The sequence below is a fragment of the Monodelphis domestica genome, chromosome 4, assembly GCF_027887165.1.
Source record: "Monodelphis domestica isolate mMonDom1 chromosome 4, mMonDom1.pri, whole genome shotgun sequence".
Lineage (NCBI taxonomy): Eukaryota > Metazoa > Chordata > Mammalia > Didelphimorphia > Didelphidae > Monodelphis > Monodelphis domestica.
Window position 1 is genome coordinate 7703415 of NC_077230.1, and position 21622 is coordinate 7725036.

Sequence of the window (21622 nt, forward strand, 5' to 3'; positions counted from 1 at the left end):
TGTACCTAAAGTTAATGTGACCAAGAAAGAGTTTACAATCAAGGAAGTCAAGTAGGTTTACTCTTATTTCATACTTCTGAGATAACTTCATTATGGCTTGGAGGAGGGAGATGGAAGCATAGAGGCATCAAAGTCACAAAACACAAAGATAAAGGGAAAGGATCTCGTACTTTATTTGTGTTTGAGACTTATACAAGTACATACCACCTAGATGATCTTTTTCTGAAAGTTATAAATTTGTTTAAATGTTGTTAATTAAGCTATATTACAGATACTCTAGAAAATTTGCAATTTAAAAGAACTCCATGATGATAACTTTTTTAGTATAAGCCGCTGATGGTACACTAAATAATGTGCTTTAGCATGGAATAAAAAAACAAAAATCCAAATCCAGCCCCAGAATGAAGCAGGGTAAGTCACTTAATCTCTGATTGCCTCCATTTCCTCGACTGTAAAATAAAGATAAGAGTAGCACCTACTTCCCAGGGTAGTTGTGAGGATAACAGTTTTATTAAAAAGCACTTAGCACAGTACCTGGAACATAATAAGCACCTCATAAATAAAAACCCTCCTCCCTTCTTTAATAGAAACAATCCTTTCCTACTTTAACTGGATTTATTTGTGCCATTTTGCATTACTATTACTCTTGAGGTTTTTTCCCAAGTTGGTCATTTATTCCAATAACTTTCTTGATTTAAAATCCAATTAACAGGGCAAAATGTGTCTGTGCGATCTCCATAGGATGAAGTGATTGGATTTTGTTTTCTCATATTTGTCAAGCAAACACCCGGATCTCATTGGGACTCTCCCTTTTGGAATTTAAACCTCCGATACAGGAGTGGCAGTAAGTTAGAGCAGAAAAAGGCTTGGCCTATGCCTTGGACGGTGGAGTTTATCATTAAATCATTGCACAGCCCAAAAAAGTCATCTGCCTTTTCGGTGTCTTTTCTTTGTCTGCTAGAGTAGATCCATCTCCCCTAAACTGTGAATGATAACGCAAACGGTGTCAACTTCGCCAGGAAACGCGGGCCAGTCCAACTATGCCTCCAATGAATGGAAAAAAAGCACTTCCTAAGCGTTGACTATGTGCAAAGCGCCGAGGATTCAGCACAGCCGCCCTTCCGCACCGTCGGGTGGCTCTGCACGGAGGGTCACAGGCCCCGCAACAGCGTCCTCAGGACTTGTGTCCGCAGGGAAGCCGCATGTCATCAGCCGGAAGCAGCCTGTGGTCTGGAGGTTCCGGCACTCTCGGCCGAGCCGGCTGCACGAAGGTCCGGGGACGCGGTGGTCGGGATGGCGAGCACTGACGTGGGACGGCACACGCTGCCTCCTGGCCCTTCGGAGGGTGCCCGCGCGTAGTGTGACCACTTTCAGGGTCCTCCTTCATTTCATGCAGAGATCGTGCCAAAGTGGGCGGGACCTCGGGACCACGTGCCCCGCTCTCTGAATACGCCGCCCTATTCGTGCGCTCCTTCTTTCCTCTCCTGCTCAGCCTTCCTAGCCTGGAACTAGCCGTCGAGGAGGAGGCTCCTCCCTCACACTCCAGAGTTCTGGGGGAAAGCTGAGGAGGTGAAGAGGGCTGGCTGGCCAGGAATTGGATCTCTGGAGTAGCAAACTTCACGATGATCACTTTATCTGACCCAGAATCCGCGACAACGGTTAGATGGAGGCTTCTGCTAAGATGACAGAATGAGACACGATCATTTCGCACACGTGGAATCACAATTTCTGATTTGGAAAGATCCCCTGCAATGATCTAGTCTGACCTCCTCACTTACAGATGAGGAAACAGAGACCCAAAAAGGTTATTACTTGTCCAAGATCACCTAAAGAATAAAGGACACGGGGGCAGCTGGGTAGCTCAGTGAATTGAGTGCTAGCCCTAGAGACGGGAGGTCCTAGGTTCAAATCTGGCCTCAGACACTTCCCAGCTGGGTGACCCTGGGCAAGTCACTTGACCCCCATTGCCTAGCCCTTACCACTCTTCTGCCTTGGAGCCAATACACAGTACTGACTCCAAGACGGAAGGTAAGGGTTTAAAAAAAAAAGAATAAAGGACAGAGCTGGGCCTTGAAGTCTTGTCCTCTGGCTCTTAAAGCAACACCTGTATGCCTAATAAAATCATGAAGTTTCATTTTTATGAAATATGTATAAAAACATTATCTAGCTCTTTCAAAATAGTAACAATCCAATCAAGGACACGTGATACCCAGTGGAATTGCGCGTCAGTTATGGGAGGGGTGGCAGGAGGGGAGGGAGGAAAAGAAAATGATTTTTGTATGCAATGAATAATGTTTGAAATTGGCCAAATAAAATAATGTTTAAAATCGAAAAAAAAATATCACAAAATATTAACAATCCAAGAGAAAAAAACTGCAGGATAAAGGAGAAGAAAATAGTAATATGTAATGTTTCTCCATTGTATCTCATGCCCTCCTTTTGAAATAACTATTAATAAGTTACAGCCAAGTATGATTTCATCATTTTCCAGCACGCTAATTTGATTATCCTTGTGGGAGAGGGGGGAAAAAGTGAAAATGATGAATGATTCCTTGTGCAATGCAGAAAAAATTTAAGGTTTTCGATCTTAAAGTGACAGAAACAGAACATGATTCACCATCCAAAGTAACTAAAAGAAAAAAAAATCTAGTTTTTCAAAACAGATAATACGTTTAGCTTGATGAATATGAATGTATTATTTTGAGAACTTTGTCCAAATTATTTCTTACTTCAATTTAATTTTATTTCAAAAGTATCATTTGATTTACATAAATATTTCAGTAATTATGAAAAAATCAACTTTAGGTGTGCATCAGTCGGTTCATAAAACAAATCAGGGAGAGAAGAAATGTGAATATTTGCCTGATTAACTGATGTATGCACAGAATGTTATCATTTTGCTAAAAGTCAATAAATTTTTTTTTACCATAACATCTTAATTTACAACAGGCATTTGTAGGGGAACCACCACACAGTTACTTTGATCATTAACTTCTAGGAAAATTCAGGTCATCTCAATTTAGAAAGTGTCCAATCAACCTAATAAAAAGGCAATAACAGCAATTTTCTGTCCTTTCATTTCAATTAAGACATTTATACATGTGACTCTGGAATGTCTTCTTAATCTTCATCTCTGTATTTTCCAAACACAAAATGAAAAGAGGACTTAAAAGTTTTATAGTAGGTAGATTTTCCTGAGGCTTGTTCTAGACTCCTAGATGTCTACTATATTGCTTCATTCAAAATGAATTACTAATTTTCTCAAACTACTACTTTAACTTTCAAGTAAATAAATAACCGAAGAGTTCTTTTCTCTAATATGAACAGAAATGATTAGGGAGACAAAACTGAAAAGTGGCAAACCATACTTTGGAAGTTTTCTAATACTACTTCTTTTTCGTCAATACCTACAAACATCAAGCTTTATGGTTCTGCACGATGAATTTTGCAACAGTGCTTTATGTGTTGGAATTTTTCTTAAAAACCAAATTTTGTGTGAAGATTTGCAAGTAAGATACTTGGCATGTCAATGAAACCTGTGAAACAATGAAGGGCATATAGTATAATCAAAGATCCCATTTAAAGAACAGATGAGAAAATGCAATTCCCTCCTTTGCAAAGGTGGAAGATTCTCAGATGCATTTTCAGACCTAAATGATGTGCTAATTGGTTTCATTAAAATGCCTTTTTTTCCCTCTTTCTTTTTAAATTTTTGGTTACAAGGAATGGAGGAAATCATTGCAAATGATTGTCTAAGAAAATACTAATGAATTATTTTAAAAGGTCATAAAAATAAATAATATGGGTAAGAATTTTTAACTTGCAGAAGCTAGATGGAGTAGGTAACTATGATTAAGCATATAAATGGTTTTTAAAAATCAGCTACTTGGTTCAAACAGTTAACTGTAGGAAGAAAATCCTTAATGCTTAATGAATTAAGATGTATTTTAAAGACTCACAGGAAGAAAACTTTCTATTTAAGTAATAAACAAAAAACAAAAAAAAGCAAAGATGATACATTTGTTATAATCTTTCAAAATACATTTTAAAAACCGTATTTTTTAGAAAAGTAGTACCAAATAATGAAACACAATTTGTCTAGTACATGTGAATTAAAGTGTTGTAAAAACTAAAAATGTGTAACATAATAAGGGGAAAACAAGCCTGATTTGTTTCTTTGACGTAAAAAATAAATGATGATACTTTGACAGGAAAAGATGGCAGAAAAGATACTAAATATGTTCCCCTTTTCTCATTAACTCTCTCAAAAGTCTCTTAAAAGAGAATTATATGCCAAATAGAGAAATTGCAACAGACAAGAAAACAAAAGCGAACAATGACAATAAATTTGAAAGTGGAAATTATCTACGGGAAAAAAGTCCCTATTTGAAAAAGATTTACTGGGAAATTCAGAAGGTAATCTGGCAGAAAGTACATTTTAAGTCAGTATCTTACACCATATATCAAGATACATTCAAGACGGCTACATGGTTTGAATAAAGATAACAGGGGTACAGGTTAGGACTGGATTTGAGATCTCAGGAGCACAAATTCACTATTATATATACATATATATCACTATTCAGTGTAGGTCATCACCTTCTCACAATCTATAATATTCTGGAGTTTCTAACTGGGATTGTAAGTGTTGCCCGGGATGGCACAGTCAATATATTTAAGAGGCAGAACATGAACCCAATGAAAGATCAGATTACAGAAGACAAGGGGATATGTCTTTTACAACTAGGTGAATGCTTCAACAAATAAGGTTCAGAGATGATTACAAAAGATGAAGATAAGATCTGTTTTCCAAGATACATAATGAACAGAAATATGTAAAATGAAAATTAAATTAAAAGCCTTTCCCCAATAGATAAATGGTAGAAGATTCAAGGATATGAGTATTTCAAGCTATTAACAGTAATATAAAAGAAAGCTCCAAGTCACAAATGAGAGACAGGCAAATCAAAACAACCTTGAGGTTCCATCCCCAACCCTACAAATTGACAGAGGTGACAAAGCTGACAAAGGATGAGAATAATCAACATTGGAAGGAGTTGTATTTTTAGTGGATTTGTTAATTAGGTACAGCTACTCTAGATAGCAATTTGAAATTAAGCAAAGAAAGTAAAAATAATACCATATACTCTGACCCAAAGATTTCACTGCTAATCATAAATGAGGAGGTCAATCAAAAAAAGAAAGACCCCATATCTCACACACACACACACACACACACACACACACACACACACACACACACATCACATACATATATAATTTTCTGGTACCAAAGAATTGGAGAATGCTTATTAATTAATAGGTGCTGATACGTGATTATAATGAAGTGTCACTGTGCTATAAGAAATAACAAATATCATGAATACTGAGAAACACTGAAAGACATTTGAACATGCAAAGTAAACAAAATCAGAATCATATGCATAATTACTTTTAAAATTACTAAGTGCAAAATAATCAAAACTAAGCATGCCCCCAAAAAAGATAAAGAAGAAACCAAGCCTGATGTAAAATCATATGTAAATATAAAATTTATTTTAAAATTTATTTAATTTTGCTGAAGTCATTTTTTTCTTTTCTTTTTTCTTTTCATTTCTATTATAAGGAATATTTCTGGATAAGAACTTCTTTACTACTAATGCAGAATTTATTCTGATAAATCAACTAGTCAATCTCCTTAAGTTTTCAATTTTTAGAGATTCTGAGCAAGGGGAATGGGAGGGAGGAAGGGAGAATGGAACCCAATGATGGCTATTCTACAATGACCATGACCCAACTCACAATAAAACTTCCTGAAAAATTAGTTTTGATTGAACGGAATATCTACCTCATTTAATAGATTTGGCTAACAATTTTTTTTTCCATTTCCACTCTCAAAAGATAAGATTTGACATCGTTGATTATGTTCACAAGAATATGACAAAAGTTTTAAAAGCAATTTCTGAAAAGGATTTCCAAACATGTTGTAAACCAGGAAAAGGAAAAGTCTATGCAGTCTTGTGAAATAACTATTTTTGAGATATCCATGACATAATGAGATAAGTTTTTTGGCAAGTATTTATACACCCAAACAAAGATTGTACCCTTTAAACTTGAGGAAGTTCAGGTTTCTCAATAGTCATATTATAAAGCACTGAAGAGAAACTGACTGCTGATCTGAAATCTACCAAATACTGTAATGTACCCAAATTTTACTATAGCAATACTGTGTCTTCCAATAATTCAATTTAGTAAATATTTACTAAGTACAAGGCATTGGTCTGTTTTATTTATGTAAACAGTATTAATTCTTCAGGGCTATTTAACATTTACTTTTCTACAGGCTCTGAAAACCTGGAATTGCTCATATGTCTACCACTCTGCCATCTTCCAAAAATGGACTTCACTAAATCAAGTACCCACAGGAGCTTGGCACCTGAAGGAGTAACATGTTCATAAATGGGTAGCCTGCTGGAATGACTTAAATTAATTCTAAAATTTGATAGATGTTATACATTTCTAATTTATATCTATATTATACATAACTTATAATTAAATATATCATCTTTAAAAGTTGGAATTATTTTTTAAGATATAAATTTGTAAACTAACTTATAAAAAGCAGCATTTTATAACTAAAACTCTTCAAAATAGTTATCCCTTTTAAAAGTATCCAACTTAAATTTTATGCTTTCCGAATTCTCTTGTTTTGGGGTAAGCTTTTTTTTTCAGTTGTATTATATTGCCATTTCACTAACATCTGCTTAATTTAAGATACAGGTATATTTATAATCTTTTCATTACCTTAGACAAAATTGAGAGTACATGATGACACAATATGAGCATTAATATGCAAAATATCAACAAAAGCCATCTGGAAAGCTAATGAATAATCAAGGGATTTAAAATTAAACTACAGAATTTTGCCTTAGAATCTTTAGGACAACACTGTCAAGTTCAATCTATTCACTTCAACTCCTGAATCAATTTTTCAAACTTTATGACAGGTCTAATAGTTCCCACCTGTTTCTCTAGCTTGACTCTTGACTGGCATGTTACCAGCTAGGGTGGAAATGTAGACAAAGACCCCTATTAGGATCTAGCGATTTCTCTACTGTGAGGTCACTCAGCCATTAAATTAGTTCCAGCCCAATTTCTTGTCCTCTCAGGAGCTTGAGTCTTCCCCTCCCCCTTAGGGGGAGGGGGAACCAGGAGGAAGGGTGAGGGTGAGAGGAAGGCAGGGGGAGAAGCAACTGGAATGGAGTTCAGAAGGTAGAAGGAAGGAGGGCAACAGAAAGTAGCATGGGGGAAAAAAGAAAGCGAGACAAAGGTTTGACATTGAATTAAACTCTCATTAACCCTACATTCTGAAACTGAAAGAGAAATACCACCAATATTAAAGAAAAATGATTTTTTCCTACAGGTATACTCCCCCCACCACACGCAAACCTCAATCTCAGAAGGGAAGTAGGGAGGGTAAACAATAGTCTCTTAACCTTATTTTATAGAAGGAACCATTAGGTCATTTTTCAAAAAGAAAAAATCTAAATTGAGTCATAAAACTAAATTTTGATTTCTAAAATAATCTCAGACATGAAATATGGATTGGGGTGGGGGGGGGCTGCTGGGGTCTTTAAGTTTAAGACTCTAATTTAATCATAACAGCTGGAAGCCACATTAGTCCAATAATTAAACTTCACAAATGGCAAAACCAAAGCCCAAAAGAAATACAATGACTTCCCCAATGTCATGAAATGAATTAGTAGCAGATTGGGGACCAAAAGCTAACTCTCTTAACTACGAATCCGGTGCTCTTCCGTGTCATCTCTGACTCCCATCTCCCCAGGGCCTCTCTCCTCTACTTCTCCCTCTAAAGCAGACCCAGTTAGAGCGGAGAACAGGGACGCCTCAGGCTGCACTGCTTACCTACGGCTCTGAGTTACGATCTGAAGAATCTCGACTTCTCCAAAAATAGGTTGAGAAGACATAGAACTATTGCGCCACGTGTATCTTCTTGAAGTAGATATTAAACGAAACATACTACATAGTACATAAACCCATTTAATTTTACCAAACATTCACCAGCCACGTCATGATCAAAATATATTTAAAAGAAAACAAGTTACAGAGATATGTGCATATATATGTCATGTGACCCAAGCAGCTAAATTAGGAAGCCTCCTATATCATTTCAATGGACTATGGTCACAGCACCTGGAAAAAGAGTGGACGCACTGTGTCCCTCTGCCTCCCTCCTCCCCCCAAGGGAAAATTGGATCGCATCACGTTGCTTTAGGCTTGAGATCTCCCGCACTTCTTCCAGTATTGCACCTTCCAGAAGTTCAATTCTGACCCAGTTCCTTCGAACTACAACGTGTCGGTGACAAGGACGACATCTCTAAGATGAGTTGACTTTCCATACAACGGAATCAAGTGAGAGGTTTTATGTACTTAATAATTTAACAATGTAGTTCACAGAACTTTAGCTGGACCGCGTCAGACAAAGACTCATCTCAGTAAGGAGGAAGGAAAGTGAATATCCAAAATGTGTTGCTCCGATTTCTGATCAGCGGAATGATGATTCTAGCTGTGCACCCGGAGGGAGGCCCATTGGGCCAAGCTACCGAGGAGAGCCTGGAAGGGAGACTAGTGAGGGAGAGCACGGCGCCTGAGCGCGACCTAAAGGGATGCCCATCAGAATGGTCAGCACAAAATGGGGACCCAAGATCCTGGGGAGAGAGACTGGAATTGGGAGCACAGGGAGAGAAGAAAGTAAAGCAATCCCGGAAGCTAAGCGGCCCAGTGGATGAAGCCCGGGCCTGTAGCCGTGAGGAACTGGATTCAAACCCGACTTCCGAAGTTCCAGCTGGGTAAGTCACGGGAACCCAGATGCCCGCCCCCCCTCCCCCCGCTCTTCCGCCTCAGAATCGGTGCTTGGTGCGGGGTTCCAAAATGAACTAAAACATCAGCTGAACAGACTTTTCCAGACCCATCTTGCACTGCCAGCCGTAGAGGCGGTTCCCTGAGAGACAGGGCCGTGGGGGACGCCAAGTCACGAGGGCCCGCCTGGCCCCACGGCGCTCGCCGTTTCTCCTCCCCACGCCGGCCGGCCGGCACAGCACAAGACTTCCGTGCTCTCTGCCGCTGCCTCGAACTCTAACCGCTGCGTTGGACTCCCCTCCGGTGACGCACTCGGCGGCCCCGGCCCAGCCCTGGGCCTGCGGTGACTGGCCGGACAGAAGACAAGCTCATCCCGTTGACTAGTGACAAAGGCGGGTGGGTGGGTGCGCCCTCCGGGCTTGTGGGGGGCAGACAGAAGGGACTTCCTGGCATGGGCCTGGGCCATGCGGCGTCGCGCTTCATCTCTTGGGAACAGGGCTCTCTCGTGGAAGGGGGCGGCTCGTGGCTCGGACAACAGGCCCCGTAGCGCGGCTGGCCAGGAAAACGGTGGAGATGCGACAGGCCTCTGAGTTGAGGACAGCCTCGCTCAAGAAGCTGACCTTCTGAGCCAGCTCGGACACAAGGGGAGGGTCTCCGGGAGCTAACAAAGCACGAATCCACCGCAAAGGGCAGTGAAGTCTGCAACGTGGCCGCCCGCGGGCCCTCCCAGCCCTAATCTCTTGGTTCTTGGCCTCTCCACAGCTCGCTGTGGGCAAGATCTCTCGGCCCGTCCCCTCCACTGGACGGAACCTCCCGGAGGGCGGGCAGTGCCTGGAACCCAACGGGGAGGTAATAAATATGGACCCCGCGACGGCATCGTCGCAGCACGGCGGGGGCGGGGAAGGCTCCAGGCCCGTCTCTGACACAGACCGCGCGGCTGTTTGCAGGATTCCGAGGCCCAGAAGAGCAGCGCAGGGCAGCCTTCATTCCGCCGCCCGTTACTACCACGATAGCAAGGAACCAAGTTCCTGCAAAAGCAGCGCGGCCCGCAGGAAGAAGCCGTTGTGGCAGCGCTTCAGGCTTTGCCGTGGCGTCTGTTCCCAAAGCGAGTGGCCGGACGAGCGCCTGGAGTCCACGGGAGACTTCGGAAGGCGATTTTTAAAGACTGATCCACTGAAGTGGAGGAAGGCCCGGCGTGGGGAGAAACCCGAGGCGGGGAGACGACCCGCCGGTCACGGCTGGACGAGACGCGAGTGATGGGTGCCACGAGGAAGAAGGGGCGACAGAGGCACAAATGGCACGTGGCAAGATTGGGGAAGGGAGGAAGAGGACGGGAAGATGAGCTCGTGGGGAGCGGGTTGAGTTCTGAAGCGTCTACAGGAAAAGGCATCGCGATGAGGACAGAGATGAGGGCTAGGAAAAGGGATTGACCCATCACTTGCATGGAAACGATAGTAAGGGCGCGAAATGAAGCCGAATAAAGCAAGAGGAGAACAGGATCCAGGAGAGCATGTCTACGTTTAGGGGGGCACCTGGAGGAACGCCCCACAAAGGAAACGGACGGCACGAGCAGACAGGAGGAGACCCAGAAGAGCACGATGCTGAACCCCTAAAGAGAGAGTATCAAGTAAGAGTGGCTGGAAAGGGCAAAGACTGCAGAGAGGTCAAGAAGGAAGAGGATCAAGAAAAGCCTATTAGGGAAAAAATGGCAATTAAATCAACGGCAACTGTGAAAAAAGGTCGTTTCAGTTGGATGATGGATGTGGAAGCCAGACCGTAGAAAGTGAAGTAAAAAACAAGGGCAAGGAGGTGGAGGCACAAAGCGCAGGCCCTCTGAAGAGCCCGGCCCTTCCTCCCGGCTCGGCGGTCCATGGCCAATGGCCGATGCAAACCACTTTCAGAATGGCCACGCAGGGGGACATCACCACAAAATAGCGTCTTCTAAGGAGAGATGCCGTTTCTGCAGGCGGACGAGGTCTGCCCCAAGGCTAGACTGAAGCCTACCACGTTATGTGGCTCACTGTGATAGGACCAACAGCTGCCAGCGCTCCCCTTCCTTCTCATCTGCCTGGTATCCCCGATACAGGTTTAAACTGGGTTTTTCCTAAAAGATGGTACCAGTAGCAAGCATTGGTCTCCCTTAACTGACTTGGTGGCTTTGTAAAAGGCCCACCCAAAGTGGGGTGAGGGTAGAGCCTGGGGCCTTCTAGACTAAGCAGGTACACTGAAGCTGTGTGAATGACAACACCCTGACCTGCCGACTTGCCTCAGTTTCCCAAGGAGGTAAGGGAGGCTTTAACGGAATAGCCTCGCTGTGCTTTGGCTAAGTAAACCTTTTGTTAACTGTTCAATTGCCTACAAGTGCCTGATTCCCTCCCAATCTAGAACCTGAAGGAACAGGGTACTGATCTCAGCCAGAAACACCCTTAACATTCATAATCATGCAGCATCAAGTTCTGCTGACTAATTGGGTAAAAAAGAATTTCTTTTCCATCTGTTTTACATTTTGAGCCTCTAACCAAAGGCCACAAAACAGAGGGAAAGAGGAGTAGCCTGGCAGTAAAAGCAAGTGGATAAATATCCAAAAATGAATACAGTGCTATAAAAAAAGAAAACTAAAGAGGAAAATACTACAAAACAGGTTTTCTTCAAATTAAAAAATCTACTTTTATCTTAATTAAATATATCTCAGATATCACCTAATGTGCTTTTCTAAATACTTCTGCAAAATATCTTAAAGTAAAATAGCCCAGAGAGTAAACTCCACTCATTAGAAATTTCTTTGACAGCAAGGTCATTCTAAGAATCTTAATTTAAAGAGCTAGTTACCAGTTTTAATTCTTAAAAAATAAACTTTGTTGAAGCCTTAAAATGAAATTTAATTTGCCAATTACTACCATATCCCCCCAAAATGGGGATTTCTTTCCTTGTTCTACAAATATTTTTTTTTTAATTTAGCTGGAAGTGCTAATCAACATGGAACCACAAAAATCTTTATTCAGATCATTTTCTGATGAACTTTTTCCCACAATCTTACCCACCCAATGCCATACATTGCTAGAGAAAGAATAGTTGGGAGTAGAAATACAGATAAAACCTGATTTTTATTCAGGTATGTGATTTGGGGTTTGAGTTTTATCAGATTACTCTCTTACAAAAATGAATAATATGGAAATAGAGGTTTTGAGTGATAATACATGTATAACCCATTGGAATTGCTTGTCAGCTCCCTGAGGGGAGAGGTTAGAGGGAAGGGAGACAACATGGAACTTTGGAAAACAGGAGTAAATTTGGTATTGGAATAAAATAAAGATAAATTATATTTTTCAATCTTACCCATCCAGAAGACTCATTGTGGTTGAAGTGACTTCAGCAAACAGAACTATTTTTCCTAGTTGTTTTGTCTGCAAACTTTCTCGATAGATCTCTGGATTAAAATGTTCTGAGGCAAATTCCTCTGTTGCAGTGACAACTGGCATATGAGATGGAGTTACTTCCAATTCTGGTTTATAGGATGAAACAAATTTAAGGGTCAACTTGCTGAATGTCATTACTCCATCAGGATTCACATTTCTTGAAAGCCATTGCATAAAGGAAACTCGGACTTCCTGTATTGAAAGGATGAAATAAAAAGGTCTACATTATTTTAATTCAACTATTTATTAAATACCTATTAGGTGAGAAAAGTCTGTACTAGAGACTAGAAAATAGTATAAAACATTATCAAAAATAACAAAAATATTGTTTAAAAGGCTTTAAAATAGGGTAAGTTTTGGGATGAAGAAATCAAAGCTATATTTAACTATAGAGAAATGGAAATCAAAACAACTGAGATATTATCTCATACCTATCGGAGTAGCTAAAATGATAAAAGGGCAAATATTGGAGAGGATGTGAAAAAATGGAGACACTAATACACTGTTGGTAGAACGGTGATTTGATCCAGTCATTTTGGAGAGCAATCTGGAATGATGCCCAGAGTTATAAAATTGTCTGACCCAGAAATACAGCTACTCTGTTTATTTCCTAAGGTGATAAAGGAAAATGGAAAAGAAACCGGATGTTATAAGATATTGAGAACAACTGTCTTTGTGGTGACGAAGAACTGGAAATGGAAGGGATGTCTATCAAATGGGGAATGGCTCTACCGTGGTGGCATAAAATCGTGATGGAGTACTACTGGGCCATAAGAGATGATGAGCATTTTGGAAAATCACGCAGTTATGAATAGTGAAAAGAGCAGAACCAAGAACATATTATACACAGCAACAGAAATACTATTTGGAGAACGTCTTGTGTATGTCTATGTCCGGAGGATGAACAAAATTTCATTGATCATCTTTTTAACCAAAGGACGCCTTCTCTAACGGGGGAAGGGAGTTAACTGGGTATTTAAATGTAGCAAACAAATAAATAATAAGTCTTAAAGGGGGGGGGGGGGGACCTAGTAGGAACCAGATGCACATGCAAATGACTGATTCTTCACAGCATTAGACAAATCCCTGAAATTCCCCGAGATGGGCATCGCCTCCGCCACTGCCACTTTTAGCCTGTGTTTTTCGGTCTCACGGGCGTTGTCTTCCCCAATGGAGTAAAGCACCTCCTTTAGGGAGCCGCTATGTGCCGCCTCCCTTTGCTAGTCATTCAGGGCCTCGACAGTAACTTTCAGAGCACTGCGCACGGACAGACGTGATGGGTGGCAACAGGCTACCGTCTCAAGCGGGTCCGTTCTCCTTCGGACCAGCGGCCGTTTGACTCTAGACACTGCACCACAGCACGCCCCCATCAAGGGCAGAAGCAGAAGAACGCCGGCGCTTGGCGTCAAAGAGCATCTAGGAATGAGCAAATCCGCCCGCTCTCCCGCCGGCTCCGTCCCGGGACAACCGCGCCCTTGAGGAGGGGCTGAGTCCGTGGCTGCCTGTGGAATGCAGCTTAAAACGCAAGCCGGCGGCACCCTTCGGTCCCGGGTTACTTCCTACGGATTTTTAGTCCGGTCCGTCGGATCACGGACCTCCGGAGGGGCCCTGGGCCGGCTGGGCTCGGCCCAGGTAGAAGACGCCGTTGGCTGCCAGCGTCCTTCCGCTTCCGAGGTCGGTCCTGGATGGTCTCCGCGTCGGTAACAGAGACCTCTGCGGGGTCTGAGGGAGAATTGGAGGACTGCTGAGGACAATGGGAGGGACTAAAGGAGAGAAAAACAGAGACGGCTCACTTCTACTCAGCATGAGGCCATGCTCAGTGGTGCAGGCCGGGACGGGGGGGCCGTCACCCCAGGACAGTGTCCCCCGAAAGCCAGCCGGGGGGCATCCCCGTCCCCCCTCACATGCCGGCCGTCGCCGCCCTAACGCGTCCCCGTGACCCTGGCGCGCGCCTTTGGCAGGCCACCTCTCTGCGCCTGACGGCCCGACGGTGGAGCAGCGTTTGGCCAAGCTCTCTCCGAGGCCGGCCCCGCCATGCAGCCGCGCACGCAGCGGGCCCGAGCACAAAGCGCCCTTGTTGCCCCCCACACGTGCCCGTCAGAGGAGCCGCCTCGAGGAAAGCCCCCGGGAAAGGCTGCCCGGGGGCCACGGCACACTTTGGACCCAGGCTGCGGGCCTCCAGAGCCCGAGGACGCGAGAGGAAAGCCCGTGAGGCTTCGGGCAACCATGATGGGGCAGCCCGCTTGGGAGCGCTACAGAGTGCAGGCTCCGCTTCATCGGATCTCCCAAACAATCTGTCGTCACCTCCTGTTTGGAGATGAAGAACCCGAGGCTGAGGAGGCTCCGTGGCTTCCTCAGGGTCACACGGCTCCCAGAGGCCCGGGGCAGGACTCAAGCTTGGGCCTTCTGTGGCGGTGAATGTAAGGAGACAGTTTGTGACGCCACACAGGCCAGGCGCGTAGGACTGGAGGTCTTCCTCGGCTCGGCGTGAGACCCCCCAACACAGGGGAAGAAGGAGTTCTGAGCGCTGATCCAGTAAGGACGATTAAAAGGAGACAATTACTCAAGAGGCGAAATCAGGTCCTCTAACTTCTAACTGGAGGAGTAAGGGGCTTCCAAGTGGGGAGAAGCGGGAACAAGCGCGTCCCTGCATTAGAGGCATCCCCTGCCCTCCCCTCCCCTCCTCCGTATCCAATCAAAGAAACATCGACACTAGAGCCAACTAAGCAGGCTGAGGCCAGTTTCCAAATGTCACGTGGGTGGCTCAAGGGGTAGAACTGTGATGGAACCAAATCCATCTCACGTGCCGCTGGGTGTCTGATCAGCATCACCCAGACCCTTAGTGAGGGGCCTCCCGGGCGACGAGACCGCCCCTGAATGGAAAGAGAAGCGAGGTCGGTTTGAGCCACCCGACGGGTCCGCATGGCTGCCTGAATCCCTATTACCATCTGCAGCTTTATTTCCTTCCTTCCTGGCCTTAAGACCACCATTCTGTCCGCTCGGCCACCTACCTGTGGCAGCACCTGCTCCGACGGGGTTAAAACCTTCTCTATAATGGAAAAATGAAAACAGCGCATGGCCTTCGTAGCCGTTTTTTACTCCAAAGGGTGCATATCAGAAACAGTCTCCTAGAGGGGCCCCGCAACTAGCACCCCACTCGCGTCTACGGACCCCAAGATGACACTGAATTTCCCAGCCTAAACCAGGACGAGGCCAGGAAGTGAGCCAGGAGAAAGGCAGCGGGACGAAGCCGACTGCTGGCCTGCTTTCTAGCACCCTCTAGTGGTCTGCCTGAACAAAGCACAGACCCGCAGAACAGGAAGGAAGTTTCCTCATGACTTGGTCGGCACCAGCCACGCAATTGAAATGATCCAAGGCCGGCGCCACGCGGGCTGCCAGAGGGGCTGCTCACAGACGTGACAACCCAGCTGCGTGTGAAGTTCTGAGCGGCGCTTCCATACCACGATGCAGTCCCCGCCCCCACTCGATCTGGGGAGGCAGGAAGTTAGACACTAGGTGCCAGGAGCGGCGTCCAGTGTGATACGCTGATAGGACTAGAACCAGGAGTCAGGGTCTGCCTCGTGTCTTTCCATCACAGATTCAAACCAAGAGACAACGCCAACGAATCATTTGGAAGCTGACTCATTTGAAGACCCAGAAGAGCCAATCCTCCACTGGCGGGACGGGTCCTGTCTGGAGAACCATTTAGAACGAAGAGGTGAGAATGACGTGACTGAAAGGACGTTCTCGTCTTAATGAAACTCCTCTAAATTAAGTTAAAATGAACTTCTCTAATAAGAGAAGCAACAAGAACTCCAATCAAGTGTAAACTAATGAGCCAATCTCAAGGCCCTCGTGATTCACTCCTCTCGAATTTTAGATGTCTTCAACAATGCCTTTGTTTTTTACACCGCAGCCTCCTTACTCTATCAAAAATGGGACCTCATAATAAAATATTTCTTATAACAAATCAAAATAGTTAAGCAAGCAATCACGGTGTGCCAGGACTATGCTAACTTATGGGAAACAAAGAAAAGAATGAACTTAACCATCCTTGTATTGAAAGAGATTCAGTTCCATCAAGAGACCCTTCCTGATAACAATCCACGTTTCACAGATCTTCACATTTCTCAAAAACCTCTCCAAAATAGAAAAGAGGCTAAAAAAGGTAACCGCAGTGTCGGAGATTGGCACAGTATTAGTGGCACTAGGCCAACCAAGTCACAGACTGGTAAGTAGAGCTCTTCAACTTCTCAAAGAAGCAAGGCTGTGAAGGGAGAAAGTGAAGCTAGAGGAAGGGTGATGCCAATCAGCGAGTGGGAGACAGACTAAAGAGCTCCGTAACGATGAAGAATAGGTTTAGGAGACTTTTGAGTTACAATCGCAATATGAAAAGTAGCAGAGAAGCCCAATTCTCCCCCACAAATACAAGAAGATATCTTGAAAGGATCCCCAAAAGACCAACGAGCAATAAAAAAGAAACAAAAGTGAGCTCTGCTATCTGATCCAGAAGTATCCCCCACGTCATACCCTATTACCAAGGCTAAAATAGCTACATGATTTGAGTTGCTAAAAGTGATATAAGCAAACTAGGGGAACATAGAAAAATGTATCTGTCAGATCTACAGATAATGGAAGAATTTATGCTGTGAAAGACAGACTAAGCTACTCCAATCAATACAATTCAAGACAATTACAAAGATCTTATGGTGAAAACATGTTACTCATCTTGAGAAAGAACTGATGGAATCAGTACACACTTAATAATAATTTTTTCACTTTATTTTTCTTCCTTTTTTGGCAATATGGCTAATATGGAAATATTTTGCATGTATATAATTGATATTATATTACTTGCCTTCTCAATTGGAGGAGGAAGGAGAGAAAATTTGAAATCTTTTTAAAAAGAATGTTACGAAAGTGAAAAATACAACTGAATATAAACATTAATAAAGGTTAAAATGAGAGGTTGGAGTAGAATCTATAATGCCTCAACTGAATCCAGGGCTTAGATAAATAAGTAGTCAACACTTCTTTCAAATGATACAGAAGACCACCAGATTTTACTGCCTGCTCTGATTCTGTCTGTTTCACTAACCTCTAAGCTACATATAATTTCTAGGTCTTGCCAGCTGCCCCACTGATGAACACTCAGTATTTCTGAGGGTTTTCAATGAATATTATTGTAGGTGTGGTTTCATTTAATCTCAATTTCCTGAGAGCAGTGGGTTCTCTTGCTTTTTTCAATTTATATCTCAAGCACATAGCACATAATAAGCATTAATCAATACTTTTTGATTCATTCATGTTCTAAAGTACAAAGAATGAATAAACAAATACAGAAAATATATGACATTGATTAGGTAATTTCTCAGTTATACAAACAGAATCCTACATGTTTCAAAACACAGAAATTTTGCTGATTCTACTGTTCAATATATAAACTCAATTTCATTGGGAAACCTAATTAAGAATATGAACTTAGATCTAAAAGAGTACAAGGCCATAAAATTTTAAAAATCATCTCCCAAAGAGGAATAAAAGACATATTAAGCCATTACACCAGAAGAGTGATCTATTATAGTACATGTTTCCTATTATTTTTTCATTTGCATTTGTTTTTATAGTGCTCTAAGTATATCCGTCAGGGGGAAATGAGAAAATGTAATACTCAAAAAAGCATGTAAAAAAATATTTCTTTTAAAGATCTAAGATCTCCAGATACAACAGATATTATATTCATGAGTAGGTAATCTCCAATTAAAGCAAGTTGTATTACTTTAAGCTAATACCAAAAAAAAAAATAAGATTTTTCTTTTTATTTCTGCTTTAAGAATCATTTAATTTAAAGGAAAAACAATATTTTATGTTAAATAGGTTTGTACTCAAAAAACAAAAACAAACAAAAGACCAAATCCAAGGATCATGTGTCTAAGAAGTCAAATTAAAAACCTCATCGGTTCCCCCACAAAAATTGGAAGTTAATATGATTCTTTTCTATAAAAGGCCGGTTCCTTGGGAGGGGATACAAAAATACAAAAATAGGAAAAGGAAGTAAAAGCTCAATTTTTTTACTAGATTAAGTGTAATCTACATAAACAATCTTTTTTAAAAATTCTTACCTTCTGTCTTAGAATTCATACTAAGTATCACTTAACCCCAAAGGAGAACTCATTCATACTTATATTAAGTACCTAAACCTAGGCAACTGTGGTTAAGTGACTTGCCCAATCACACACAGCCCAGGCCCTTCCTCCTCTATGCCTAGTGTTCCGTCTACCCTGCTACCTAGCTGCTCTAAGAATAATTCCCAAGCATATTTCTTAATACTTCTACACACAACAATTTTGACAAATCACAAGTTGCTGAACCAATGTCTTCAACACTAATAGATTCTATTACTCAACAAACCATTAAACGTTTAAAAAATTTAAACAAGAAAAATAAAAATCAGAATACCAAGAAATCTATTGTTACTATAACATTAGAACACTAGATATACACATAAACATACAAACAATTTAATAGATCATACAAATAACGCTTAATGATTTAACTCAGTGAACCAAAAGGTGAAAATATGCAGCCATCAATGAGAAAGATATCTTAAATAAATCTAATCTAAAAATAAATATTACTGACTCTCTTTTCCTAGGTTTTTGTTATTAAAGTTCTCCCACTTTTCTGTGGAAAATAAACAAATATCCAGATTTTCAGGTCACCTGACTACAAGGAAAACTAAACATTTTCTCAGATATTCATGATCTCTCCGTCTTTCCAAAATAGGAATTATGCATAAGAGGAAAAAGCAATTTCAGGCCTACCCACGACTAAGGCACTAAGAACCCAAACAAGGTTTAAAAAAAAAAAGGCTAATCCCTATCTTAACAAGCTCACAAAGCATCCCCTCCCTCAAGGCAGTGCTGGCCAAACAGAACAGCTTTGCAGTAGATCTCTCAACTATAAAACCTCCTTCCTCACAGTGTCTGGGAAAACTAAAATGCAGAAAGTTTCCCAGCCTGGGCCAGGAGTGGCAACATTCCATTGACCATTAGAGCTCCTCCAGAAACCTGAGAAACAGAGAACTGGGGCAAGATACTTGTGTGTCATCATGGGATGCCCAAAGGAAAGAGTGAGTTCTCTCACACAAGAAATCACATGAGACAGAGACTGAGGACTGTGAAAGGTAAATTACCAATTGTGGGCAGAGACTTTGAGGACCAGCCACCAAGAAAACTCCCATCAAAATAGAGCAAATCAGAAAGGGAAAGGGAAACGAAGACTGGAATTACCCAAGATATCAAAAGAAAGAAACTCAGCTGAAGATTTTGAGCATTGCAAATAAATTGACAGGGTATATTAGTAACAGAAAAGGATATGGCATCCAGATCAACTAAAAAAAAATCCAGGCATCTATGAATAAATATTGGAAGACAAAGAAAAATGAGTAGGCATGGATTCTCAAGAGACCATAAAACTACCCAGCAGAAGGGTCCTGACTAGTTAAAAGGAAAAATATGTAATAGGAAAACAAATCTATTTTGCAAAATAGGGGAAAGTCAGCAAAAAAAAAAAAGCAATTGGAAATGCAAATACACAAAAGTTTAATCTGGAAAAAGAAATAATATTTTAAACTGATTTTCAGGGACAGCATGGTGACTCAGTGGATTGAGAGCCAGGCATAGAAAAAGAAGGACCTTGGCTTAAATCTGGCCAGTTGTGTGATCCTGGGCAAATCACTTAACCCCTATTGCCTGGCCCTTATCGCCCTTCTGCCCTAGAAAGAATACGCAGAATTGATTCTAAGAAAAGGTAAGGGTTTAATAAATAAACAGTGAATAAATAGATAAATGAAATACCAATTTTTCTACACATAAAACATATTTAAAGGCAGGATACACATAGACAACTCAGGAATCACAAATACCCCTCCCAAAAAAAGTCTATTAAGTAAAAAAAAAATACTGTCCACAACTTCTCAGAAGAAAATAGCCTCCAGAAAAAAAAAAAAATCCCAGACCCACAATGATTAATTTTTTACATACCAATAAACAACACAGGAACCAGGAGAAAAATTTTCAAATATAAAGGAAAGGAAATTCAAGTAATAGTTGTATTTAGTTTCCACCAAAAAACTGCAGGAGGAAAAAGAATAATATATTCTTTTTTAAATTTTATTTAATTAATTAATTTAGAGTATTTTTCCATGGTCACAAGATTCTTGTTCTTTCCCTCCCCATCCCCACTTCCCTCCTATAGCTGGTGCACAATTCCACTGGGTTTTACAGGTGTCATTGATCAAGAACTATTTCCATATTACTGATATTTACTCTATCGTGATCATTTAGTGTATATTCTCAATCATATCCCCATCAACCCATGCGATCAAGGAGTTGTTTTTCTTCTGTGTTTTATTCCCACAATTCTTCCTCTGAATGTGGATAGTGTTTTTTCTCATAGATCCCTCTGGCACTGCATTGCCACTAATGGAGAAGTCCATTACATTCGATTGTGCCACAATGTATCAGTCTCTGTGTACAATGTTTTCCTGGTTCTGCTCCTCTCGCTCTGCATCACTTCCTGGAGGTTGTTCCAGTCTCCATGGAATTCCTCCACTTTATTATTCCTTTGAGCACAATAGTATTCCATCACCAACATATACCACAATGTGTTCAGCCATTCCCCAATTGACGGGCATCCCCTCATTTTCCAATTTTTGGCCACCACAAAGAGCGCAGCTATGAATGTTCTTGTACAAGTCTTTTTCCTTATTATCTCTTTGGGGTACAAACCCAGCAGTGCTCTGGCTGGATCAAAGGGCAGACAGTCTTTTAGCACCCTTTGGGAATAGTTCCAAATTGCCCTCCAGAATGGCTGGATCCATTCACAACTCCACCAGCAATGCATTAATGTCCTGACTTTACTGCATCCCCTCCAGCGTTCATTACTTTGCTGTCATGTTAGCCAATCTGCTAGGTGTGAGGTGATACCTCAGAGTTGTTTTGATTTGCATCTCTCTGATTATAAGAGATTTAGATTCTTTTTCATGTGCTTATTAATACTTTTGGTTTCTTTATCTGAAAACAATCAGCTGAAAAAAAATCTTCCACTTCACACTGCAAACTGACAAAAATGGCAAAAGTTACAAAAAGAGAGAATAGCAAATGTTCAAGGAGTTGTAGGAAGCAGATACACTAGTGCATTATTGGTAGAGTTGTGAATTGGGACAACCATTTTAGAAAGCAATTTAGAATCATGCAAATAAAAAGACTTAACAAGGAGGCCATGGCTTCCTTTATATTCCAAAATACTTACAGAAGCACTTT

At 41.7% G+C, this 21622-nt stretch overlaps 1 protein-coding gene across 7 annotated transcripts in view; it reads right to left on the bottom strand.

Moving 5' to 3' along the window:
• The window catches only part of HLCS (holocarboxylase synthetase), a 153942-nt gene that overhangs the window by 86803 nt on the left and 45517 nt on the right, over positions 1-21622 (bottom strand). For all 7 annotated transcript variants that reach the window (XM_007493157.3, XM_007493158.3, XM_056825994.1 and 4 more), the window contains one exon: positions 12217-12488. In XM_007493157.3, coding sequence (XP_007493219.2) covers positions 12217-12488 — 272 coding nt within the window. The remainder of the gene's footprint in view (positions 1-12216; positions 12489-21622) is intronic.